We start from the raw sequence: 21,952 nt of genomic DNA, 5'->3' as shown, positions 1-21,952 counted from the left end.
TATATATTTTTATAATTAACATTTTAAAAACTATTATTTTGGTCAGGATAAAATCACTAAATAGTGTGTAAAAATATTTCTCCCTCAAATTACGTAAATAAAATTAAAATAATTATTATTTTAAAATATAATTTAAATTATCATGACATTCGAAAATTTTATCGACGGCAAACCTCCACCAAATCGAATTAATACCTCTATGAATATATGATTTTCTCGAAAACTCCGTATTCTGATACAAGAAATATATTCTGAAATACTTTTCATTACTTTTCGAGATAAATATATACTCAACAAAGATTACGAGATCGTAAAAGAAAACTTTTTGCAGTGAATAATCAATGCTCTACCTATTTGTGGAATATTTACAGCTGAAACGTACGTTATAAAAGTAACTGCATGACTTTTACACAAATTACAATGAGTAGTATTCTAAGTACACAGACCCAGCCACCTAAGCCACTATTGTCTCTCATCCCCCTCTCTAAAACCTTAAAAAATTGAAATTATAAGAGAAACAGACAAGGGTCTGTCCCCAAATCCTTAAACCCATAAAAAATCTTTGCTCATTCTTGATGATCTGGCCCTTTTGGGAAGATAAAAAGTTCTTGAAAACCCAAAACTTTCTGAATTATTTGATATAAAGAACACTTTTGTTGTGTTATTTCATCACCAATCATGCATTCTGAAGAAGAAATCAGGATTTTGAAGAAAAGAAAGTTTGATGATTACAAGTATAGCCCACCTGTTGATGATACAATGGAGATTGATGCTTCATCTCTCAGCTTGAAGCCTACAAAGTAAGCCCTTTTCTGTTAATCTATAAAAAAATTGCTTCTTGAGTACATTGATGTATATGCTATATCTTTGTGTATTTTTTCTTTATGTGAATGTACTTGTGTGTGTCAATTGTATGTATATGGAGTTTTATCTTGCAACAAGTGTTCTTTTTGAGTCCATTGATGTATACGCATATATCTGTTTATAATTGTTTTATTTTGTGAATTTACTTGTGTGTATCAATTGTATGTATATGGAGTTTTATCTTGTGAAAAGGTGTTCTTGTTTAGTACAATTGGTGTGTATCCATATATTTGTGTATAATTCTTTCTTTCTGTGAATGTACTTGTGTGAATCAGTTGTATGTATATGGAGTTTTATCTTGTAAAAAAGTGTTCTTCTCGAGTCCATTGATGTTTTTGCATATATCTGTTTATAATTGTTTCTTTTTGTGAATGTACTTGTGTAAATTGTGTTTATGTATTGTATGTATATGGATTATAGGATGTTATCTAGTAAAGATGGTAATTTTTTCTCAGGAGTTAATGTGTATGAGTTTTATTGGATGATAATGTGGTTATTTGTATCTTTTGTGTATATATTACGTGGAATGAATTTAAGATGTTCATTAACCGTTGATATATGTTATAGGTATCAAATGGAGGTCTTTGAAGCTGCTAAGAAGGGAAACACAATTGCCCATTCTGAAATAGGGGCTGAGAATTCATTGATTGCTGTCATGCTGATTGAAGAAATTGCTAAATCTGTCAAGTTGAGTGGTCGAAAAAGATTGATCATTTTCTTGGCACCCACTGTAGGGCTTGTTCACCAGGCATGTTTTTAATGTTATAATCTTGATTATATTGGATTATTAATAGCATATCTGTTTTCCCTTCTCGGTGAGATCTCATATGTTGACTTTGAAATTTCTATCATCAATTATGTCTTTATCTAGATAGATTATCTTTCTATATGTAGTTTATGCATATTGTTAGCCATCTCTCTAGTCTTGAAGTGTCAATCTAGGTCAAGGTACTCCAAATCTTTTGGTTTTTGCTTTCTAATGATACTCAGATGTTGAGAAGTTCTCTTTTTGTATACTGCAGAACTTTATGGTTATGAAATTCTCTACTGAGCTTCAAGTTGATGCATATCATGGTTCAAGGGGGATTGATTTGTGGAATGGTAAATCATGGGAAAGTGAGATTGATAAAAATGACGTGAGTTGCCTCTTATTTGGTCTGACTCACTTTATTGAAGTGTTGGTATTAACATTTTCACTTATGTTTGCATCAATTTAAGCATATTGTTTAATTATCAGATAAATGCTGAATCCTGTAAAGTGACATTTAAACTGTTTTAGCATGAAAGAAGTGGTAAACATCGACTTTCTGATTATGTTCTTGTTATTTGGGCATGTGTGTCCAGAATCTTAAACCCTTGACATAATACCTAATATTCTCCTACTATATAAGAATGTTAGTCGCTTCACGTTTTCTTGTCTCTTTTTGTTTACCTTCAGGTTATGGTTATGACCCCTCAAATACTGCTAGACGCATTAAGGAAAGCATTCTTGAAATTTGAAATGATATGCTTATTGGTACTTGATGAATGCCACCATACCAAGGGTAACCACCCTTATGCAAAATTGATAAAGGTAAAGATACTTTCTGTCAAAAAGGCTATAATGCAAGGATGTATCTACTATCCAGGCAAATTGTCCTTTAAAGTTTTTTATTTTGTATTGCTACCATAATTGTAATTATTGTTTTGTAAATGGTTATATTTTTATGTTGCCTTTAACTGTACACTACTGAGTTTTAATGATGAATGATTTTCAAGGAATTTTATCACAATTCTGAAGTGAAGCCAAAGGTTTTTGGTATGACTGGATCCCCTGAAATAAAAAAAGGTAAAATTTTGTATTTTCTGTACACAACAATACAAGTAATCTTTTTTCTGGGAACATGGTCAACCATAAATTCTTATGTTCTCCATTCTTCTTGTAAAAGCTATTGCGTTTTAGAAACAACAGACTATAACATGCATGAAAGATTATTGAACAAATTGAATATAAATGGGAGTCTGTAATATGGCTACATCTTACATGGGTTGGCAGGAGTTTCGATAGACAATTAACTAAATTTATAACAATTTGAATTTATCTCATCTTCTAATATACTGTTTGTAAGCAGGGATATCTTCTGCTGGTGGCTTTGAGAAATGCATATCAAAACTCGAAGCCATATTAGAATCCCAGGTACTATTTGATTCTTACTTTCTTATACTGTTTGTTGCTATAAGCTTCAAAGTTGTGCTTGAGTACATGTTACTTGTTGATTTTCTGTGCAGTAAGTTAATTTTTTTATGCAGATATACTCTAATAAGATCAGGGCGGAACAGAAATCAGTCATTCCCTCTACAACAGAACTTTACCGATTTTATGACCCAGCTGTGTGCTCCAACCCTGTTTTGAAACGGAAATTGGAGTCTACATGGTTGAAGGTAACGGTTGTAGTTTTTCACAGACTACCCATTTGTTTGTACTTTGTTATTAGATGTAAAACCCATAGCCAATATATATATTACACACACTGTTTGTTCCACCAAAGAAATTGGTTACCAGGTCAATTTAAACTATTTGATTTGTGATTCTTAAAGTTCAGTTTGTGATGTGACTGTAAACTTATATTCCAATTTTGGTCTCAAAATTACTTTTTTCTTATGTTGTTTTTTTACATAAAGATATTTGTATTAATCTAAATAAGAACACACTTAAAATATATTTTTTCTAAATTGGGACATTCTGTGGATTTGTAGGGTCTAACTGTCTGTAAGATTATATTGATGCAATTATATTCAATCTTCTTGGTACAGTTTAATAGCTCTTTGGGTGCATTAGAAGCTTCGCTTTCTGACAGCTTCAGGGATACAGATGATAAACAGGTGTCACTTGGAAGCAGAATGTCTAGCATTCACCAAATGATTTTGTTTTGTATTGACGATCTTGGTCTAATATGTGCTCTTGAGGTATGATTTTTTTCTGTTGTAATCAACTTAATTTTTCAAAGAGGGGTAATCTGAAAAATCTAAAATATATGAAGATAACATTTATGAGAACCTGCTACCCTATGCATTTGTATCATGGTGGAAGTTAAAGCGAATTCAAAGTTACCCGTGTTTACACATACAAATAAAGATTCTTTGCAACTCAATAGTTTTGTTTTTATTGAATTGTCACGAGTTGTATCAACTCTTTCATCAACTCTTGTAGGTTCCACGAATACTCTATGTGCTGCTTATCCTTGTTTTATTTTGGCCTTTTTTTTTTTGAATTTCTTCTTTTACAGGCTGTTAAAATATTAACAGAGAAGTCCCCTGATGTCAATAAAGATTGTGAATTTTCTGTCAATAGTTCTCTTCAGTTGAAAAATTATCTTGAAGAGGTGTTGCAGCTTGTTAAGGAACACTTACCCCAAGGTATGATTTTTACTTTCTCTTTTCCACTATCTCTATATAATTTTTTACATGCTTTCCGTTTCTTGCATCCTTGCTGAACTTTTCCACCAGCCTATTTCTGTAAATTTTCCTAATGAAGAATTTTTTTATGTATCATTACACTTTGTTGAAGTTGATCACCACCTTTTTCTTTGAAATATATTACTACCAAATAACCGGGTTGGATCATTTGTAGCGTAACACTATTACTGCCCCTTTACGCCATTTTTGTGTAAATAACTACTCTGACCCTACTTAGAACAGTATAACTTTGCAAATCCCAACTCTCTCCTTATACTCATTAATTATAAAATGATTCCTTTTATATCTGAACAAATTTGTTATGAAATTTTTACTAATGGCAAGATCAGTAATTCATTAACGCAAGTAGCGTGAATCGATTTAAGTCTCTGTATTATAAAGAAAGTATAAAAATATGAACAAAAACAATATAATTATATTGTCTTTAATTTTGTTATATTTACTAAATTGCCCTTCATATTAATTTGAATAGTTATTTGTTTCAATATTGTGATATTGTCTCAAGATAATTTATTTTAATTATGGCTATTAAAGATATGTTATGTTAGTTTTAGTTATATAAGCAGAAACTTATTTTAGAGATATAAACCATTATAAAAAATAATATGTTAGATTGATTTAAAATTTTAAAAAAGGAATAAAAAATTCTTTTTTTTGTTCAAGGAATATTAGTTTTAGTGTAACAATATGATGTGTTGCACTGGTGTTTGGTATAAACTGGTGTTTTGGGTTGGATGCTGTTAGTGCAACATGTCCTTGACATTTTATAGACTTCAAACTCTCCTGTGCTGTTTATTTTCTGTTCATACTAATTCTTTTTATTTCATATCAAGAGCAAGGTTGTGGAGTAATTTATTCATTTGTTGGAAAACTTAAAATTATACCGCTGCCTCACATTGATACTGAGACTTAATATCATACTCTGGTTTAATGGCTTTTCGTTCTCATTACTAGGTTATGATTGTCTCATACTGATCATCAAGATTGTTCTGCTTTTATGTTTCTAATGGATAATGACATGTAAACATTGCAAATTCTCAGGCCATGAAAGTTTGTCGGACGTGGGATGTGATCATTCACAGATGGTGTCTACCGGCCTTATATCTCCAAAGCTTCATGAACTAATTCGAATTTTTAACTCATTTAGGTAAACCAACATGGTCAAAGTTCTCACATATGATCTACAAGTTCTGTCATCCTTAAACCTTTTCGTTGTTTGCTGTCATTGCAGTGAAGCTCAACCAATACTTTGCCTTGTTTATGTTGATCGAATCATAAAAGCTAAAGCTATCGAACGAGTTCTAAAGAAAATGACCTATCTATCTCATTTATCGGCTTCACATCTTACTGGGAACAATGGCTCAGTAAATGCTCTGACAACTAAATTGGAGGAAGATGCATTAGAATCATTTTGCTCTGGAAAGGTATATCTTCCACATTATTTTATTTGTCAACATTTAAAATCCTATTTTGTTTTGAAACTAATTTTATTCTCAAAGCTGTCAGAAAAAATGTTTTGTTCTCAAAGAATATTTTTTTTGGCCTACCCAAAATTGGATTAGCGCAAACTTCACATGCAGCTTTACCTTTTGTGTCAGGTGAACCTTTTATTTACTACTGATGTTGAGGGGATTCATGTGCCTAACCGTTCCACCATGATATACTTTGACCTGCCAACAACAGGCCGTAGTTATGTTCAACTAAAAGGGCAAGCATGCCAAAATTATTTTCAGCATGTGATGATGCTAGAGAGGTTTGTAGTTCTACTCCAAGCAGGATTTATAAAACTGGGATTAATATAATATTAACCATAGTATGGTGTTAAGTACAGGTTGGTGCACAGATTACGGAAATAAGCCAAACAATGAATTGTGATAATGCTTGCAGCTACATATGCCTTACATCAGAGAGAAAAACAAAAACTATATTGTGTTTTAAAGTAACATTTGTGAATACAATGGGCGCTCACTCTGTTTGACCTAAACTGGAAACTGCTTTAATTTTCCTCACAATGTATATCTTTGCAGGGGAAATTTGAAGCAAAGAGCCCAGGTATTTAATAATAAACAAAGCGAGTATTGTATGTTAAATACTGTTCTAAGGATCGAGGAGGATGCCGCAGTTTTTAAACCTTGTGATACCAAAGGCAATGCCATTGCTGTGGATGCCACTACAGCATCAGTCAAAGAGGAGGATGCATCAATCTTAAAACCTTGTAACAAAGACATGAATGCATACACTGTTGATGTTACTGGAGCATCTGCCAGAGAAGAGGATGCCTCGAACTTGAAATCTTGTAATACAGACTTGAATGCATATTCTATGGATGTTTCGGTTGCATTAGTCAGAGAAGAGGATTCCTCAGTCTTAAACCCTTGCAAGGAAAACATAACTTCATATGCTGCGGATGTTGCTGGAGCATTAGTCAGAGCAGAGGATGCCTCGTTTTTAAAACCTTGTAACAAAGACTTGAATACAGATGCTGTGGATGTTACTGGATCATCAGTAAGAGAAGCAGTCGCCACTAAAAAAAACAAAGTTTCAAGTACAGGTGCGTATACCCGTAGACTTTCACTACTTGGAGGATATATCTCAAAAGATGTTAAAACTGATGCTTATATGATAAATTACTTGGTGTTTATCAGTATTGTGATTAATCTAATTAGGAAATATCTCATCTATCCAGTTGGGGTACAGGATAGATAGATTCTATTACTTTTAGTCTGCAAATTAATCTAATATGGCTTTGACTGGACCATATTATGCTAGTTTTAGACACTTTCAGTACTATTTGCTTATCTAGACCTATCTGGGAAATGCAAGATTGAAATATTGGGAGATACAAGAATTAAGAAATATATTAAAGTCCATGAGCATCTTTTCTCCAGTCATATTTTTTTGCAGATTTGCTCTCAGCATGTGGCCATCATTACCCAAGATTAATATGTTTAAGCCATACACGGCACAAGTAAACCTGTTATGATGTGAATGTTTGTGATTCAATTCATATTACTTGCACGTCGGTTGATTAATTATCATCTTAATGTTACTTTTTCCGGTCATTAGGAACAACAAAGAGGAAAGAACTACATGGAACAACCTGCACTCGAGCTCTTTCAGGAACCTGGGGCAAGGAGATTGACAACGCGGCCTTTTTTGCCTACAAATTGGATTTTGTTTGTAACATTCCTGATCAACAGTATTCAAGTTTCATATTTCTAATTGAGTCAAAGCTTGAAGATGATGTTGCAAACTTGGAAGTGGATTTATACTTGGTTAATAAGTTTGTTAAGTCTTCAGTTTCTTCATGTGGACAAGTACATCTGAACGCAGAGCAGGTGCACACATTAATTTGTCTTAATCTGTATAATGTAGAACTAATTGTTTTTACTGAACATAATATTATATACTCTTCGTTATATCATCCCAGGTGAGAAAATCAATGTGCTTCCAAGAATTTTTCTTTAATGGACTATTCGGAAAGTTGTTTGTCCGCTCTGGTTCGAAGAAAGGAAGAGAGTTTTTGCTTCAGGCAGATGTCTTATTATGGAGCCCATCCAATATGTACTTACTTTTACCATTGGAGTTTGCAAACACTCCTAGTCGGGAATTATGGAAAATTGATTGGGCAGGAATAGATTCCTGCGTGTCCGAGGTCGATTTTCTCAAAAAAAATGCCTGGTTAAGTGCTGAACAATCAGGCAATGTTATTCGGAGTTCAAAGAATGGTGGTGTAGTTGGGAGTGATCTTAACTGTGCTGGCAATATTCGCTTTGCAAATAGATCAGTTCCTATAACCAACACCAAAGATATGGTTGTTATGTCTGTCCATACGGGAAGATTTTATACTGTTCTTAAAGTCCTTGTGGACACTTCTGCCGAATCTAGTTTCGACGGAGACTCTGATGAAGCCCCATCAAACTATTCGTCCTTCATTGACTACTTTCAGAAAAAGTTGGTGAATTTCTTACATAACTGATTTGATGTTTATTTAGTGTGCAATCTTGACCTCACTAAATTTATTTTCTTACTCATTCAAGGTACGGGATATCTCTTGTACATCCTGAACAGCCTCTATTGCTAATGAAACAAAGCCATAAAGCCCACAATCTTCTCGTTAATTTCAAAGAAGGTATGTTTGCTATTTGTTGAATCCTATGATCTCAGCATAAAGTATGTTTTACAAAATATTGTGTTTTGTATTGCTCCTTTATATTTGAGATCTGGATGACACAAAACACTGAGTTATATTTTTTTAATTAACTCTATTTTCTAATGCAAATATTAGGCTTCTCAAGCAAAAAGAAAAAAGAGACTAAGAGTAAAAAGTTGGACAGAAAGCCATATGAGCTTGTTCGCATTCCACCAGAACTTCTTGTTGCTGTTGATGTGAGATTAAGTGTGTTGAAGTCAATGTATTTGCTACCCTCGGTAGTACACCGTTTAGAGACCTTAATGTTGGCAAGCCAGCTTCGAGATGAGATCAAAAGTCACTGTGGAAATTTTCAAATATCAAGTTCACTGGTCTGTTTCTTAATTGTGTCAATTTTCTTTGATATCATTTTAAGCCACTTAGTCAACTTATTATGTTTAAAATTTCAGATTCTAGAAGCTCTGACAACTACAAAATATAACTCGAGTTTCTCCATGGAGCGTTTAGAGTTACTTGGAGATTCTGTTCTGAAATATGTTTTAAGTTGCCATCTATTTTTTAAATATCCTGACAAACATGAAGGACAACTCTCTGAATGTCGCACACAGGCTGTTCGCAACTCCACTTTGCATAAATTTGGAACTGATAAAAAGATACAGGTACTATGTTTGCTTTATCAAAGATGTATATTCCTGTCATTCATTTTCATTTAGTTTATTTTTATGTCTTAGTTTTAAAGCATAGTGGTAGGCTCATCTGAATTTCGAAGTTCGTAGTGGATCATTAATTCAAAACTTTATGGAAATATATCTCACACAATTAAGTGGCACTTTTGCAGGGGTATATTCGAGATAGCCCTTTCGATCCACTACGATGGACAGCTCCTGGACAACAATCTATACAATTTTTTCCATGTGAACATGGAGTGGATACACCAGAAGTGCCTCTAGATAGTAAGTTTGTAACTGAAGACCCAAAAATTAAAATCGGCAAGTGTTGTGATATGGGTCATAGATGGATGGGCTCCAAGACTATATCTGATTGCGTTGAAGCCCTTATAGGAGCCTACTATATTGGAGGCGGGTTGATGGCCTCAATACAACTGATGAAATGGTTCGGTATGGATGTTGAAGTTCAGCCCTTACTGCTTGATGAAGCCATTAAAAAAGCATCTCTCCATTCCTATAACCCTAAAGATATAGAGAGCGAGATCCTGGAGGCGAAATTGGAGTATAAATTTTTAGTCAAAGGTTTGTTAGTAGAGGCCATTACACATGCTTCTGACGGGCAAGTAGAAGACCGTGGCTATAGTTATGAGGTACATTTGTATATTAGTATCAATGTTATTTCTTGTTACGTTTTCTTATAATTTCATTTGAAGAACAAGTGATGCACGATTTGTTATATTTCTGTTGAATCTACACAGAGACTTGAATTTTTGGGGGACTCCGTGTTGGATATACTTATTACAGTTTACCTGTACCAAAGCCACACAGATATTGATCCTGGGGAGTTAACAGACTTGAGATCAGCCTCTGTCAATAATGAAAATTTTGCACAAGCTGCTGTCAGAAGAAAACTTCATCTTCATCTCAAACACTGCCCTGGGCTTCTCTCAAATCAAATAACCGAGTATGCAAGTTTTGTTTCTGGTCTGTGCAGCAACACCTACACCCCCCAAGCTGCAAAATGCCCCAAGGTGAGAAATTTGTTATTATACAAGCCAAATCTTGACTTCCTGTACATGATTGTTGTAACTAGCATCGACATACATCTAATTACAATAGGTATTAGTGGCTAATGTTGATTACAAAACAATGGATTTAAGTAGAGTTCAACTTCTACATTCAGAATTAACACCAACGAACTAGAGACATAAATTAAGTCAAGGAGCTACAACCATAAATTAGTCAACAATATCAAAGCATGGTTACGATCAATAAAATCAAAGAGTTTGTCAGAACCTTAGTTATATTTAAACAAATGTCCCTTAGTAGGAGAAAAATAGCAAGCACTTAACATCATAAATTGCAGAGACCACTAAAGCTTTCCATAAATTGTCTGTAATACGCGCCCCTAATTTTTTGATTAAATGAACCAAATCCAACGCACTGTGAATTTGTTATTCTAGCAATCCTCTTGCTCATTATCAACATACATTTGATCATGTTTTCCTAGACCTTGAATCATCTATCTCTTCTCTCGAATAGATCCAAATCTATTTCAATTAAATGGTGTATCTCAAGTAGCTTTCCTCAGGATGAATATCTGTCCTAACACTGAATTTTGATATTCAAGTTAAAAAATTCTTGCTAACGACAACCATTTTGATTTGCCAAGACTAACTCTATCTGGGTAAACTTGGCCACCATGACATTTGACTTGGGGAGTACATATCATTGGCCATTTTCAACTACCCTCACAGTGTGTAGAATTACACTTGACCAAATTTACCTTTCTAAATTACTGTTATACCTTACACTCAAAAGTTACGAAAGATTTGTCCCTTTCATGTTCTGCCAAGAAGTCACAGATATACCTCCTAATACAAAAGATGTACCTTTTGGAGTGGGATTTGGTGTAATTGGGTTGGACTTGATAGTGAATATAGTGTAATTTTTACAGTAAATTGTGCAGGATCTTCACTATTTTGTTGTTGTGGTTGGAGATGTCTTGGTTTTTCTCAATGTTATCTACTTTAATTTGTTTTTATTTGATCCAAACCATATAATACTATAATTTTTAGTCAATTAAAGAATTATTTAAAAGGTAAGAAATTAAATCTAATATGGATATTGTCCTTAGCAATAGGAAAGATCTGGAATCCAGTATCGATGATTTTTTTAATTTAAATATAGCATTATATATGTTTTAATCAAAGAAAGATCAGAATAAAGTAATAAACTAAATCTAATAAGAAGGTTGTTGACACTCTGGAGATAACGGGCAGAGAGCCAAATATAATGTTTCAAATCATAAAATTTTACTGATGAAATTGGCATGGTTTTAGCCAAGTAAGACTAGATGTTCTTATATTAGGAATATAATGATGATAAACACCCCTTTATGTCTGACGTTTGAACTTTTGTTTCTTCCATTTTACTAGTCTGACTGTTTACATAATATGTGTGTTACAGGCACTTGGCGACTTGGTGGAGAGTATTGCAGGGGCAATATTAGTTGATAGCAGGCTTAATTTGGATGAAGTGTGGAGAGTCTTCAAGCCAATATTATCGCCGATTGTCACACCTGATAAACTGGAACTACCCCCTCTACGTGAATTAATTTTGTTGTGCGACTCCCTCGGGTTTTTTATTAAAGAAAGTTGTCTTACCAGAGGAGAAACAGTTTTTGCTGAGCTTAGTGTACAGCTTGAAGATACACGGTTGAGTGGAGAGGGGTTTGGGCAAAACAGGAAAATTGCGAAGGGAAATGCAGCTTTTCAGTTGCTAAAAGATCTAGAGGTATGCCTTACCCTGATTACCTGTATATCTATTTGTTCTGGACACATATTTTAATCTGTTTTAATTTTCCTTGTTTCATGGTTTATTCCTGAAATTTTCTTTTGCACTGGCTGCTATCACTAAACACTGTAGAAGAAAATTCAATATGATTCGTTCTTAGTGTTTGGTCTTTATTGCCCCAGGACTTGAATTTGCAAATCCTTGTCTTAGGTTGATCTATGCATATTTCTAGTTATTATACTTGTACTTTAAAGGAAGCCTACTTGTGAATTGTCTGTATGTACCACTCAATCATCAACGTTCAAGTTCTGACATGATTAATTATGATTCATAACATCGACCACATGTAAAAGTTGTGAATTAAGCTTTATGACATTTCATCACTGATGTATTTATCGGCACAGGGTAGAGGATTTTCACTACGAAAACAGAATCAGGATCCTGCTGTTGACTCATCTTCTATGGATTCGGTAGAAGCATGCCCTGAAGCTTTGTCCGTTGTTCCATCATTCAAGAAGCAAAAGACGTGTGATTTTCAAACCACAACTAACACTTCTAGTGCAAATGGTGTTTCTGAACTTAATATACTCGGTATGGGTCATCTAAAACTTATTTACATTATGAAGTAATGTGATGTAGCTATTCAAGACATCATGTTTCACCTGGTCAATTTAAAATTGTCCTTTTGAGTGAAGCAACAATAATAACAGTACTTGCACATTAAGGAGCTTTACAATATACACAGTAGTTGCATATGTAGAATAGAATTGGATAAAACTCGTGTGGATTTTAGTCTATAACAGCTTGTTAGCCTGAGCTTTATCAGGTATGGACTGCTTTACTTCTTGCATTACCTGACTTGGCTAGTTAGCTTGATTGAGTAGTCATAAATGAACAACTGTACCTCTACTCATGTGGTTTAAGCCCTTGATAAGCATTAGTAATATGACGATGTCTTTGTGAACATAGGTATTTAGTTGCCTGTCCAAATTCTAGGTAGATGTAACTGCTTGCCTATTAATTCTTGAAATATAAATAGGGACAAACCGTTGGTTAACATGATTAGCTATCTATAATTAGTATCCGATTATGCAGTCCAGCAGGGCAGTCAAATTACTTGTTTATGGAAGAAACATATCAGAATAAGAAACTCACCCGGCACATCTCTCGTTGTTATATTAAGGAATGGATGGAGTTTGTTGCAAACTCACAGCAAAGATGTTAAAATTAATGATCAGGGTATTTTTTGCTTCTCTGTGTTGGTAATATTTACATGTACTGTGGACAGAATAAACTTTACACTGTAAAAACACAGATGCAAGTCCTGAGCTCGACACTCTAATTCAGACGCTCCACTTCCTTGTTTAGACCAATTGACTTATCTTCATATTTGTTTGTCAAATCCTTTCACGCAGCAGTCAAACCAATCAACCGGAATAAAGGTGGGCCGCGAATCGCTCTGTATGATGTGTGCAGGAGAACACAGTGGCCGTTGCCTAAATTTGAGACAGCCGAGGAGAAGTCAAGGTTAGTAATTGTTGGTAACACCAAAATATATTTCTACTTTTACAGTTTATACTTTTGTGCCTTAAAATTATGTGTTCAGCTGTCTTGACTATGTGGCCACTTCCATCGCAGATCTCCCATTGAATTCACAGACGGTTTAGAAAAAAGGCAAGGATTTAGTAGTTTTGTGTCGGAAATTACCTTGACCATTCCAGACCGCTGTACTGTTGTAGTCAATGGACAAGCACGGCCAGACAAGAAAAGTTCTTTAGATTCTGGTTGTCTTATGATGCTGTATGAACTGGAGCAACGGGGATTTCTCACCATTGAGAAATCATGATGTTCTCTGCTGCATATACATAGCTAGTCCATTTCTGATTATTACTACCATAAACTACAAAGCTAAGCTAAGCTAGAAGCTAATTGTAAGCAACAATTGATATTGGTTTTAGCTTGCCAACAACATTCTCATCTTAATGCATATATAAAATATGTTGGGATGATTGTAAAAACGTTTGCATTTAGTTTTCAGGTAATTGTTCGGTTTTGTTTTATGTTTTCTGTTTTCTAGGCACATGATTTTTCTGTTTTTTATTTGTTGTGTTTAAAACTGTTTCAGTTTTAAATTTCTTAATAGAAAAATGCTAGGTGCTTCAGAATTTTTTTTCAAATTTCGTGTGTTATCTTTTGATTGGTTATCAAGCCATACTTTATAGAAGTATTGTCAACCAGTGGAGAATAATGTATAGAATTGAATGTGACAAAAAGTTAAATATAAATATAATTGTGTTTGTTATAGGCAGCAACGAGGGATATTTGTATTCTAATATTTTTGCCGCGTTCTTACAAAATGTTCACCTTCCAAGACAGGAATCTCATTGTAAGAGCATATACACCAACAAAAAGTTAGTTCATGAGCCGAGTCAATAAATTTATGGAGTAGAGTTTTTTTTTTTGATAAGCAGATAATTAATGGAGTAGAGTAATATAATGATATATTTTCTTTATATAAGTTTTAATTCGTTAACTATTTCCTCAACTTTTGCTGATATAATTTATGTTTTTGAATTATTGAAATTATTGAAATTGTCCAGATTATATATGATAGCACATATTATAATTCCAAATTATAAGTTGAAATAATTGGGAAAGTTGGATCATTTTACAATCGAAATCCAGATTTTATGTTCAATTATGTTCAATCAAAAAAGTTATTTTCAAAATAATCAGTTATATATCGAAATAGACTATATACCCAGAAGAAATCGCCTTACACTCAACAAATTAAATCTTTATTGTATGCAGGAAGAAATTTAATTTCATCATAATAGAAGTAACCAGATTATATATACAATACAACATCTCTTAATTAACACACCTTCACACACTTCATCTGAATACCACAGTGGATCTTTATTAGAATGCATTCGTGAACTAAAAATAAGTAGACACCAAAACTACAATCTCTGATCACTACAATCACCAAAATTATGCAAAGAATTATGATACAAAACGAATACAAATTAAGGAGCATAAATTTTAAAAAAAATTAATTTTCTCAACATAACACATCTCTAAAGAAAATCTAAATCTGCAAGAAAATTAAGATCCTATACCTACATGGTATAACATTTAAAATGAGTAAAAAATTTAGCAAAATATATTAGTAATTATCAAAAAACAGGCAAGTCACATAATTAATGAAATGACTGAAAGATTTTAGACATGAACTCACAATGTTAACAATACACATCACATCATTAGAAACAGTTGATCATATTAAAAAATATAAAAATCATGCATATAAATTATATCAATGGTCTCTAAGAGTTCTTCTTGTTCTCTTGATAGTAGGGTTCTCTCCCCAACCTTAGGGTTCTCTTTTTCCCATATCAACATCTTCTAGATGCTGGGGAGCTAAATATAATTTGAAAACCCTATTTGAAAAATATAATTTATTCTCTTAAAAGAGAATTGAAATGTAATAAACACAGTGCTGGTACACAAAGCTTCCAAACCATTAAACTGAAGTTTTATATTTAGGAATAGATAGAAAGAGATAGCTACCATATATCAAGCTTTTTTAGTTTTCCAAATTAAACTCCTCAGATCCCATTAGAATGTCCACATCTGCAGAAACCCTAGGATAGCTTGATATAAGCTCTGCATAGGCGCGGCTTTGGTCTTCATCTACATCTATATCCTTAATCGGAGTCACTTTAAAGAGCCTCAGGAGCCGAAAGTGTGCCAGCATAAACTTAATATGACATAACTCGTAAATTGTTCCTGTAAAACCTAGGATTTTAACAACACGGATTGTGCTGTTTCCGAGACTGCTATTGTTGCTTAAGGCAATTCTGGGCTGCTTCTCGTATTCATCGTCTGAAAAGTTTGCAAGGACACTCTCAAAGTTGCGATCAGTATAAATTCCATGATCTCCAGCAGAGTTTTGATTTATCTGGAACCCATAACACAAACAAAAGATTGAATGTGAAATAATTAATTAGTTGACATTATTTAAATCTTTGGATGATTTGGTCTGAAGTTAAAATGTGGTCTGAAGCTATTTACAAATAATATCTCTAGAATTTGGATGGAAGCTAACGAGGATTAACATGTAAACATTACATTATATAATGTATAGATACAGAATTTTGGTTGTACACTAAATAGGGTTGGGTGGTCTGATCTATTTTTTAATCTAAATATATTAAAATTTTAACTTCTAAACCTCTTACCAATATTCTGTTATATTATACATAATTTCTTACAGTGCTCTTTGAAGTCTCCAATAAATTTTAATGATATAACATATCAACCTACCTGTATTGTATCGTTGAAGGGAAAATATTAAAAAAATTGGCAACCGACTCTTTATCTATATATATATTTTTTATAGTAGGCAAGCATGAAAACTTACAAATTAGTATTTGTTTTACGAAATGATTGTGTGGGTGAAATTTAACATAACATAATAACGATGTACAATTTAATATAGCATTATGATAGAAGGTGAATGCAATTATACCAACAGGTCTTCACATATTTATATTAACAAAAAGAAAAATTGAAGCTGATGCAAACTCACCGATATAAGCAATTTGTTTACACCAACTGCTTGGCTGATCAGTTTAGTGAGTGCAGCCGTATTCTTTAGGCAGACATTGAAATCAAGAAGCAGAATCTCCTCTAGCTTTGTGAACTGGTGAGTCGACCAATGTCCAGCAAGGCACTTCAATTTTTAGCAAAGAAATAAGTTACACGAATTTAAATTTTTTCTGCAATTATTTAGTACCAGATTGAAGCAAGCACAGATCGGACCAACCATTCTGCAGGATTTTTTTTAAATTACAACTAATAATGGTGAAGACATAAAAAACAATTATCTATCACACTTATACTTAGTATTAAAATGAAATCTGAGATACGGATTGATGGTAAAAAAAGGATGAAAAACATAAAGCAAATACTCTTAGTGAATTCATTTTTTAAGTTTTTTTGAATGTGGAAGTTTTAGGAAAGCTGATGAGACGAGAATACAGGTAAACTTGACATTTGGAGTTTCGAGGGAAGCGAATATTTGCTTGTGAGGACTAAAGACTTAAAAATCATAATGCAACTTAATTTAGAAAGTAGTAAAATTTAGAAAGTAATTAATTTTTACCTCAAAAGCCCAGCCACCTAGTTGCAAAGACTTTACATTCCCAAGGCTCTCAATTATATGCTCCTTCACTCTCTCAGATTCTTGCCAGGTAATTGGAAGCTCTGCTCCTCGATACAGGATAAGGTTATCGACATGTGGTGAACCCTGAACTAAGAAGTTCATAATTCTCTGTCGAATGACTAGCTTTTTGAGACTTACAACGTTCAGCCAAAAGAAATCATCGATGCAGCAGTTTATCAGTATCAATGTTTCAATATTGCTCCTGGGATCTACAATTTTAATCTCAGTAAAACCTGAGCAATTGTCCAGGGTCAAGTGCTGCAGTGACTCACAATGGAAAGTAATTAAGCCCATCACACTATCGGGGACGTTCATTGATTCAAGAAGAAGAGATTTCAGGTTCTTGAAACCAGTAATAGATGTTTCATCCACAGTAAAATTCCTCAACTTCAACACTTTTAAAGTTGCAGCAGTTAAAAGAGATGAAGGAAATTTAAAGTTTTTCGTGCCGCCCAACATTAGATCTACCTCTTCAATACCTTTTTTGGCAAAAGAAGAGAGCCAATCAGAAACAGATCTACTATATACTTTTCCAAGAGGATCGAATGCTAGCTCAAATTTCTTAACCAGACAACCATGATTTTGCAGGAACCTTGAAACACTTTGCACAAATTCTTCCTTATCAGTGAAACAATCATTTTCCTTCTCATTGAATTCAACATATGGTATTAGGGTCACCAAATGCTTTAGTTTCTTACATGAAATACATGCATAGAAAGCTTCTCTCATAGTCAGGAACGAAAAGATGACAGTGAAAACATTATCTGGAAGCGAGCTAAAAAGGTCATCAGACTTATTAATTGTTCCACTGCTACTTGCACCATCCTTATTCTTTCTCTTTCTTGTAATCATTTCCCGGTCACAGTCTATTTGCACCTATCAGAAAGATGTATACATGAGAGAAGGAAACACATAATTTATATTAAAAAGATAACTTCCAATAAAGAACAAACATGAGATATTATTAAATGATAGTTTTTAGCGGCTTAGTAAATTAAAAAATGATGAACAAAATATGAGGAAAATAGATATATAACCTAAATATTGAATTGGACTTGGCACCAACTATCATAAATTAAAATAGAATCATGTAAGTTATTATCTTTTTGTTAGTAGAGGGAGAATGTTGTGAATAACAAATATCTAACTCAAATATAAAATTGGACTTGCCTCAATTTATTCGTCACCAACCTATTTTCATCCCACCGGATCATAAACTAGTATGTCATTTTGGTGGGATCACCAAACGTCATTAATTATCATAATAATTATTTAAGACATATATTAGTCTAATTTAAAATTTAACCTGAAAATACATTTGGGGTCAAAAATATTCAATTCAAGTTAACATGTCAAGATTTGATCCTCATTGTGATGCAAATAACTCTACTTGGACCTCAACAAATTGGCCTTATGAATTAGGGATTTGATTTTTAGTATTTAAAATTTAGATACTAGAGTAAGAAAGATAATCTACAAAATTTAGAATGATCCGACGGTCGGCTCACGGAGACATAAGAAGTAGACTCCTGACTCAATGAGAAAAAATTCTGACGAATTTTCCCTTTAGCATGAAAAACTAGCCCAATCTTTCAACATTCACATTTCTCCACCTCATACATCATTTGACAGAATTCAAATCATGGACAGACACTAGCTATGAACATTCTGATATATAAACCCTAAAGGGCTATACCATTTTACCAATACTAAGTACCCTCAACTAGGATATATCAAATATAGTCCTCACCCAACACCTCCCCGGAGGGCAATTAACATCATATGATATTGAACAAATCCAAACAATGTTGGAACTTACTCCTTGTCACTACCTTGGTTAAGTGTTCACTCCTTGCTATATTGTCACCTTCAATATAGAGAAACATCACTATCCTCTATAATATTTCACACAAAGTGATACCTAATACCTATATGTTTAATTGGTACACGCGTGACGAATTTGTTTCTTAGCCAATTGAGACGCACCTTGACTGTCAAATAACAATTCAACGTGATCCTTCTCAATCTCCAAATCACATAGAAAACTCCAAAACCATAATGTTTCTTTCATATAATTTACAATGTCCATATGCTCGGCTTCTAGAGTAGAAATTGCCACTAGAGCTTGTAATGATTTCCCATTAACTGGAGCGCCATGTATATATATATATATACTTAATACATAACTAGTAGTAAATCATTGTTTGTCTGGATAACCTATATAATTTGAGTCAAAAAATCCACTAACCTCAAATCTATCACTACCAAAGTATAGACCTTTATATCTGTACTGCCTTTAAAATACCACAATAATCATTTTACTCCTTGCCACTATGCCTCCCTAGGTTTTTTCATGAATCTACTGGCCACACCAACTACCAGCTGTATATAATATCCAGACGTGTACATCAAATTTTCAACTACATTAGCATAAGGCATATGTTCCATATTTTTCTTCTCTTCTATTGTCGTAAGAAATTGCTTATTGGCAGTCTAAAATGTGGAGTCAATGGAGTTACCATTTGCTATTTATGGTTAATCTGTGTGTCTCATTGGTGACACCGACTGTCGTAATTTGTGTTTCTTGGTTTAAGAGGAGAACTGTTGGGTGGTGTTAACCCCAATACCATTTTGAGTATAGACGAGATATATAAAACTGATCTTGTATACAAGAAGCCAATAAACTTAATCAGCACGAGATCTTTTGGGGTGTGCCCAAAACTAGTTCTGTGTATGCTTGATCCAAAATAGATAACATCATTTTGTTATGGGTTAGAGGTTGCTTGTGGCCTAAAAAGCGGTATCAAAGTCAAAGGTTCGGATTAGGATATTTGGGGGTAATGGGTTGCAATTATATGACCTGAATGCCTATTAGTGTGAATGGGCCGTGAAAAAGTTTCGAAACTTTATATCAAAAGTGTGAATGGGCCGTGAAAAAGTTTCAAAACCTTATATCAAAAGTCTTTTTGATACAGTGATGTGGTCAATGACATGTCTTACATGTGATATAAGTGATACAATTGTCACATGATTTGTGGTTCTTAAATTTAGGTGATGACAATTGTGTGGTGTCAGCACTAGTATCATATTGAGTAGAGAAAGAGGAAATATTTTGTATATAATTACCATCAACTCTATTAGTATGAGATATTTTGGAGTTTGCCCAAAATTAAATGTGTACAAGTTCGGTCAAGAAAGAACATCACACTATTGTGAAGTTATAATTTGCTTGCGGTTAATATAAATATGCTAGTTATTAATTGTTTAATTATCTATTTGAAAGCTTTTGGAGTATAATTATCAAATTGCAAGTTAGGTCTTTAACTAAAAGGAGATGTTCACAGACCCGAGATGTTCTAGGAAACCGTGGAACGATGCCATAGTTCCACTTGAGGTTTTAGAGGTTGTGGTAAGTTGAACACTATAAAATCTTCTGCAAATAAAAGTGTCAACAAGGAAGGTCTCTGTCTTCATTTCTCTCTTAACAGCAATGTTCACAAATATTTAATATGGATTATCATGACATCAAATATGGGGAGCGATGTGTTCTCCTAAAACTTATAAAATATGAGAGTCATGTATGTTCTTCTAGAATTATCAACGAATTTTCTATGGTGTGCCATGAGCACACAATAATCACCAACTCCCATTAGAATTCTAACTTTTGATTGGGAGATGGATATTAAATGTTGATGGCCCCTACATTCACACCAATTCCACCAATCAAATTAAACATTCTCATGAGAGTTGGTACTTAGTATGTGCACGCTAGGATAACCGAATTATCAATTCTTCTTGAACCTTAATTTTGAGGGAGGACTTAATAGGAATTAAGACTCCTGATCACAAATTAAAATTTATAATTTATAATCCCAAAGATGGCTTGATGAAAAAATATATAATATTTGGTCGGTGATAAAAAAATATAAAATTTGTACAAATTTATTTATATAAAATAAAATTAATATAACATGTAATAAAAACAAGCATAAGTATATAGTTTTTTCTTAATGTACGTTCAGGAATTTATGGTTGTTATTATCTTTACAAAAGTTACCTTACATCTTAAAATTGAAATTGTTGAATTATTTTTGATTATCAAATTAATTGATATATTTTATACAATTATCGTGACACAAAAAAAAAATTATTTTTTGGTTTCTCCTCTCTTCCTCTAATAACTTTTTGAGGCGATCTCAGTTTACATCTATGCATATATGCAGGTGAAATAATACAAAATATATGAGAGGATTATAAAATGAAATCAAATGCATCATATAAATGTAAGCGATAGATATGATACCTTCAAAGTCCCAGTTCTTTGCTTAAGATGGCTGAATCTATCAGATGTAATCGCTTAGACCTAGAATTTCTTGTTTAGAAAGAGGAATCAATTAAATCATCCATTGAATCAAACTAATAATTGATGAGTAAAGATATATGAACAAATCTAGTTTGAAGATGTAAGCTTAATTATGTGAAAAGGAGTATTTAGTTTGAAATTTACCTTGACCAGAACTTGTTTATACATGTTTATGACGACAATAGATGGATGTCAATTTATATAATCTCTTTGCGATCAAAAGATATAGACATGTTTTTAATAGTAAAGCCCACCCACTATATGATTCACACAATTCATGATTAATTATGACCTAAAAAAAGCCCACCAGCCCAATAAAAACCTCTACCCACTAACCTCACATGGATTCAATTACATTGTAGTTTGGCTTAGTCCACTTAATTATTTAAACTCATAATTGGTTAAGAGTATATGTATTATAA

The 21,952-nt window shown here is 33.2% G+C and overlaps 2 protein-coding genes across 3 annotated transcripts; one reads left to right on the top strand and one right to left on the bottom strand.

The window, feature by feature from the left end:
* Window positions 1-433: 433 nt before the first annotated feature.
* Window positions 434-13,997, top strand: LOC108204497 (endoribonuclease Dicer homolog 3). Of its 2 annotated transcripts, none has more exons than XM_017373966.2 (24): window positions 434-800; window positions 1,432-1,612; window positions 1,887-2,000; window positions 2,303-2,437; window positions 2,623-2,692; window positions 2,976-3,040; window positions 3,154-3,285; window positions 3,658-3,810; window positions 4,131-4,260; window positions 5,362-5,467; window positions 5,552-5,744; window positions 5,919-6,073; window positions 6,348-6,871; window positions 7,387-7,658; window positions 7,751-8,274; window positions 8,361-8,452; window positions 8,609-8,844; window positions 8,923-9,132; window positions 9,312-9,791; window positions 9,900-10,172; window positions 11,611-11,937; window positions 12,342-12,528; window positions 13,356-13,464; window positions 13,576-13,997. In XM_017373966.2, exons 1-24 carry the CDS (start codon window positions 679-681, stop codon window positions 13,781-13,783), a joined length of 4,998 nt encoding a protein of 1,665 aa, XP_017229455.1. In that variant the 5' UTR covers window positions 434-678; the 3' UTR covers window positions 13,784-13,997. The 2 variants fall into 2 exon arrangements, with proteins under 2 accessions (XP_017229455.1, XP_017229454.1); XM_017373965.2 differs by having other exon boundaries at window positions 13,353-13,464.
* A 1,257-nt stretch (window positions 13,998-15,254) lies between these two features.
* On the bottom strand, window positions 15,255-18,033 carry LOC135151130 (F-box/FBD/LRR-repeat protein At4g26340-like). The gene is made up of 3 exons (XM_064088735.1): window positions 17,108-18,033; window positions 16,532-16,675; window positions 15,255-15,901 (listed from the first exon to the last, which is right to left on the bottom strand). The coding sequence occupies exons 1-3, from the start codon at window positions 18,017-18,019 to the stop codon at window positions 15,527-15,529; spliced, it is 1,431 nt and encodes a 476-aa protein (XP_063944805.1). The 5' UTR covers window positions 18,020-18,033; the 3' UTR covers window positions 15,255-15,526.
* Window positions 18,034-21,952: the final 3,919 nt, after the last annotated feature.

This window comes from Daucus carota, chromosome 1 (genome assembly GCF_001625215.2).
Source record: "Daucus carota subsp. sativus chromosome 1, DH1 v3.0, whole genome shotgun sequence".
NCBI classification, from domain to species: Eukaryota; Viridiplantae; Streptophyta; class Magnoliopsida; order Apiales; family Apiaceae; genus Daucus; species Daucus carota.
This window is presented reverse-complemented; position numbering and strand designations above follow the sequence as displayed.

What these genes read in the sequence shown, in the direction of transcription:
- LOC108204497 (XM_017373965.2), top strand. Translation starts at nt 679, where the DNA reads ATGCATTCTGAAGAAGAAATCAGGATTTTGAAGAAAAGAAAGTTTGAT. An exon ending in TCTCGTTAATTTCAAAGAAG is followed by an intron (nt 8,453 to 8,608) that starts GTATGTTTGCTA and finishes TGCAAATATTAG; the next exon opens with GCTTCTCAAGCAAAAAGAAA. An exon ending in TTCAAATATCAAGTTCACTG is followed by an intron (nt 8,845 to 8,922) that starts GTCTGTTTCTTA and finishes TTAAAATTTCAG; the next exon opens with ATTCTAGAAGCTCTGACAAC.
- LOC135151130 (XM_064088735.1), bottom strand. Translation starts at nt 18,019, where the DNA reads ATGATTACAAGAAAGAGAAAGAATAAGGATGGTGCAAGTAGCAGTGGA. An exon ending in TAGGTGGCTGGGCTTTTGAG is followed by an intron (nt 16,676 to 17,107) that starts GTAAAAATTAAT and finishes TAAAAATTGAAG; the next exon opens with TGCCTTGCTGGACATTGGTC. An exon ending in TAAACAAATTGCTTATATCG is followed by an intron (nt 15,902 to 16,531) that starts GTGAGTTTGCAT and finishes TATGGGTTCCAG; the next exon opens with ATAAATCAAAACTCTGCTGG.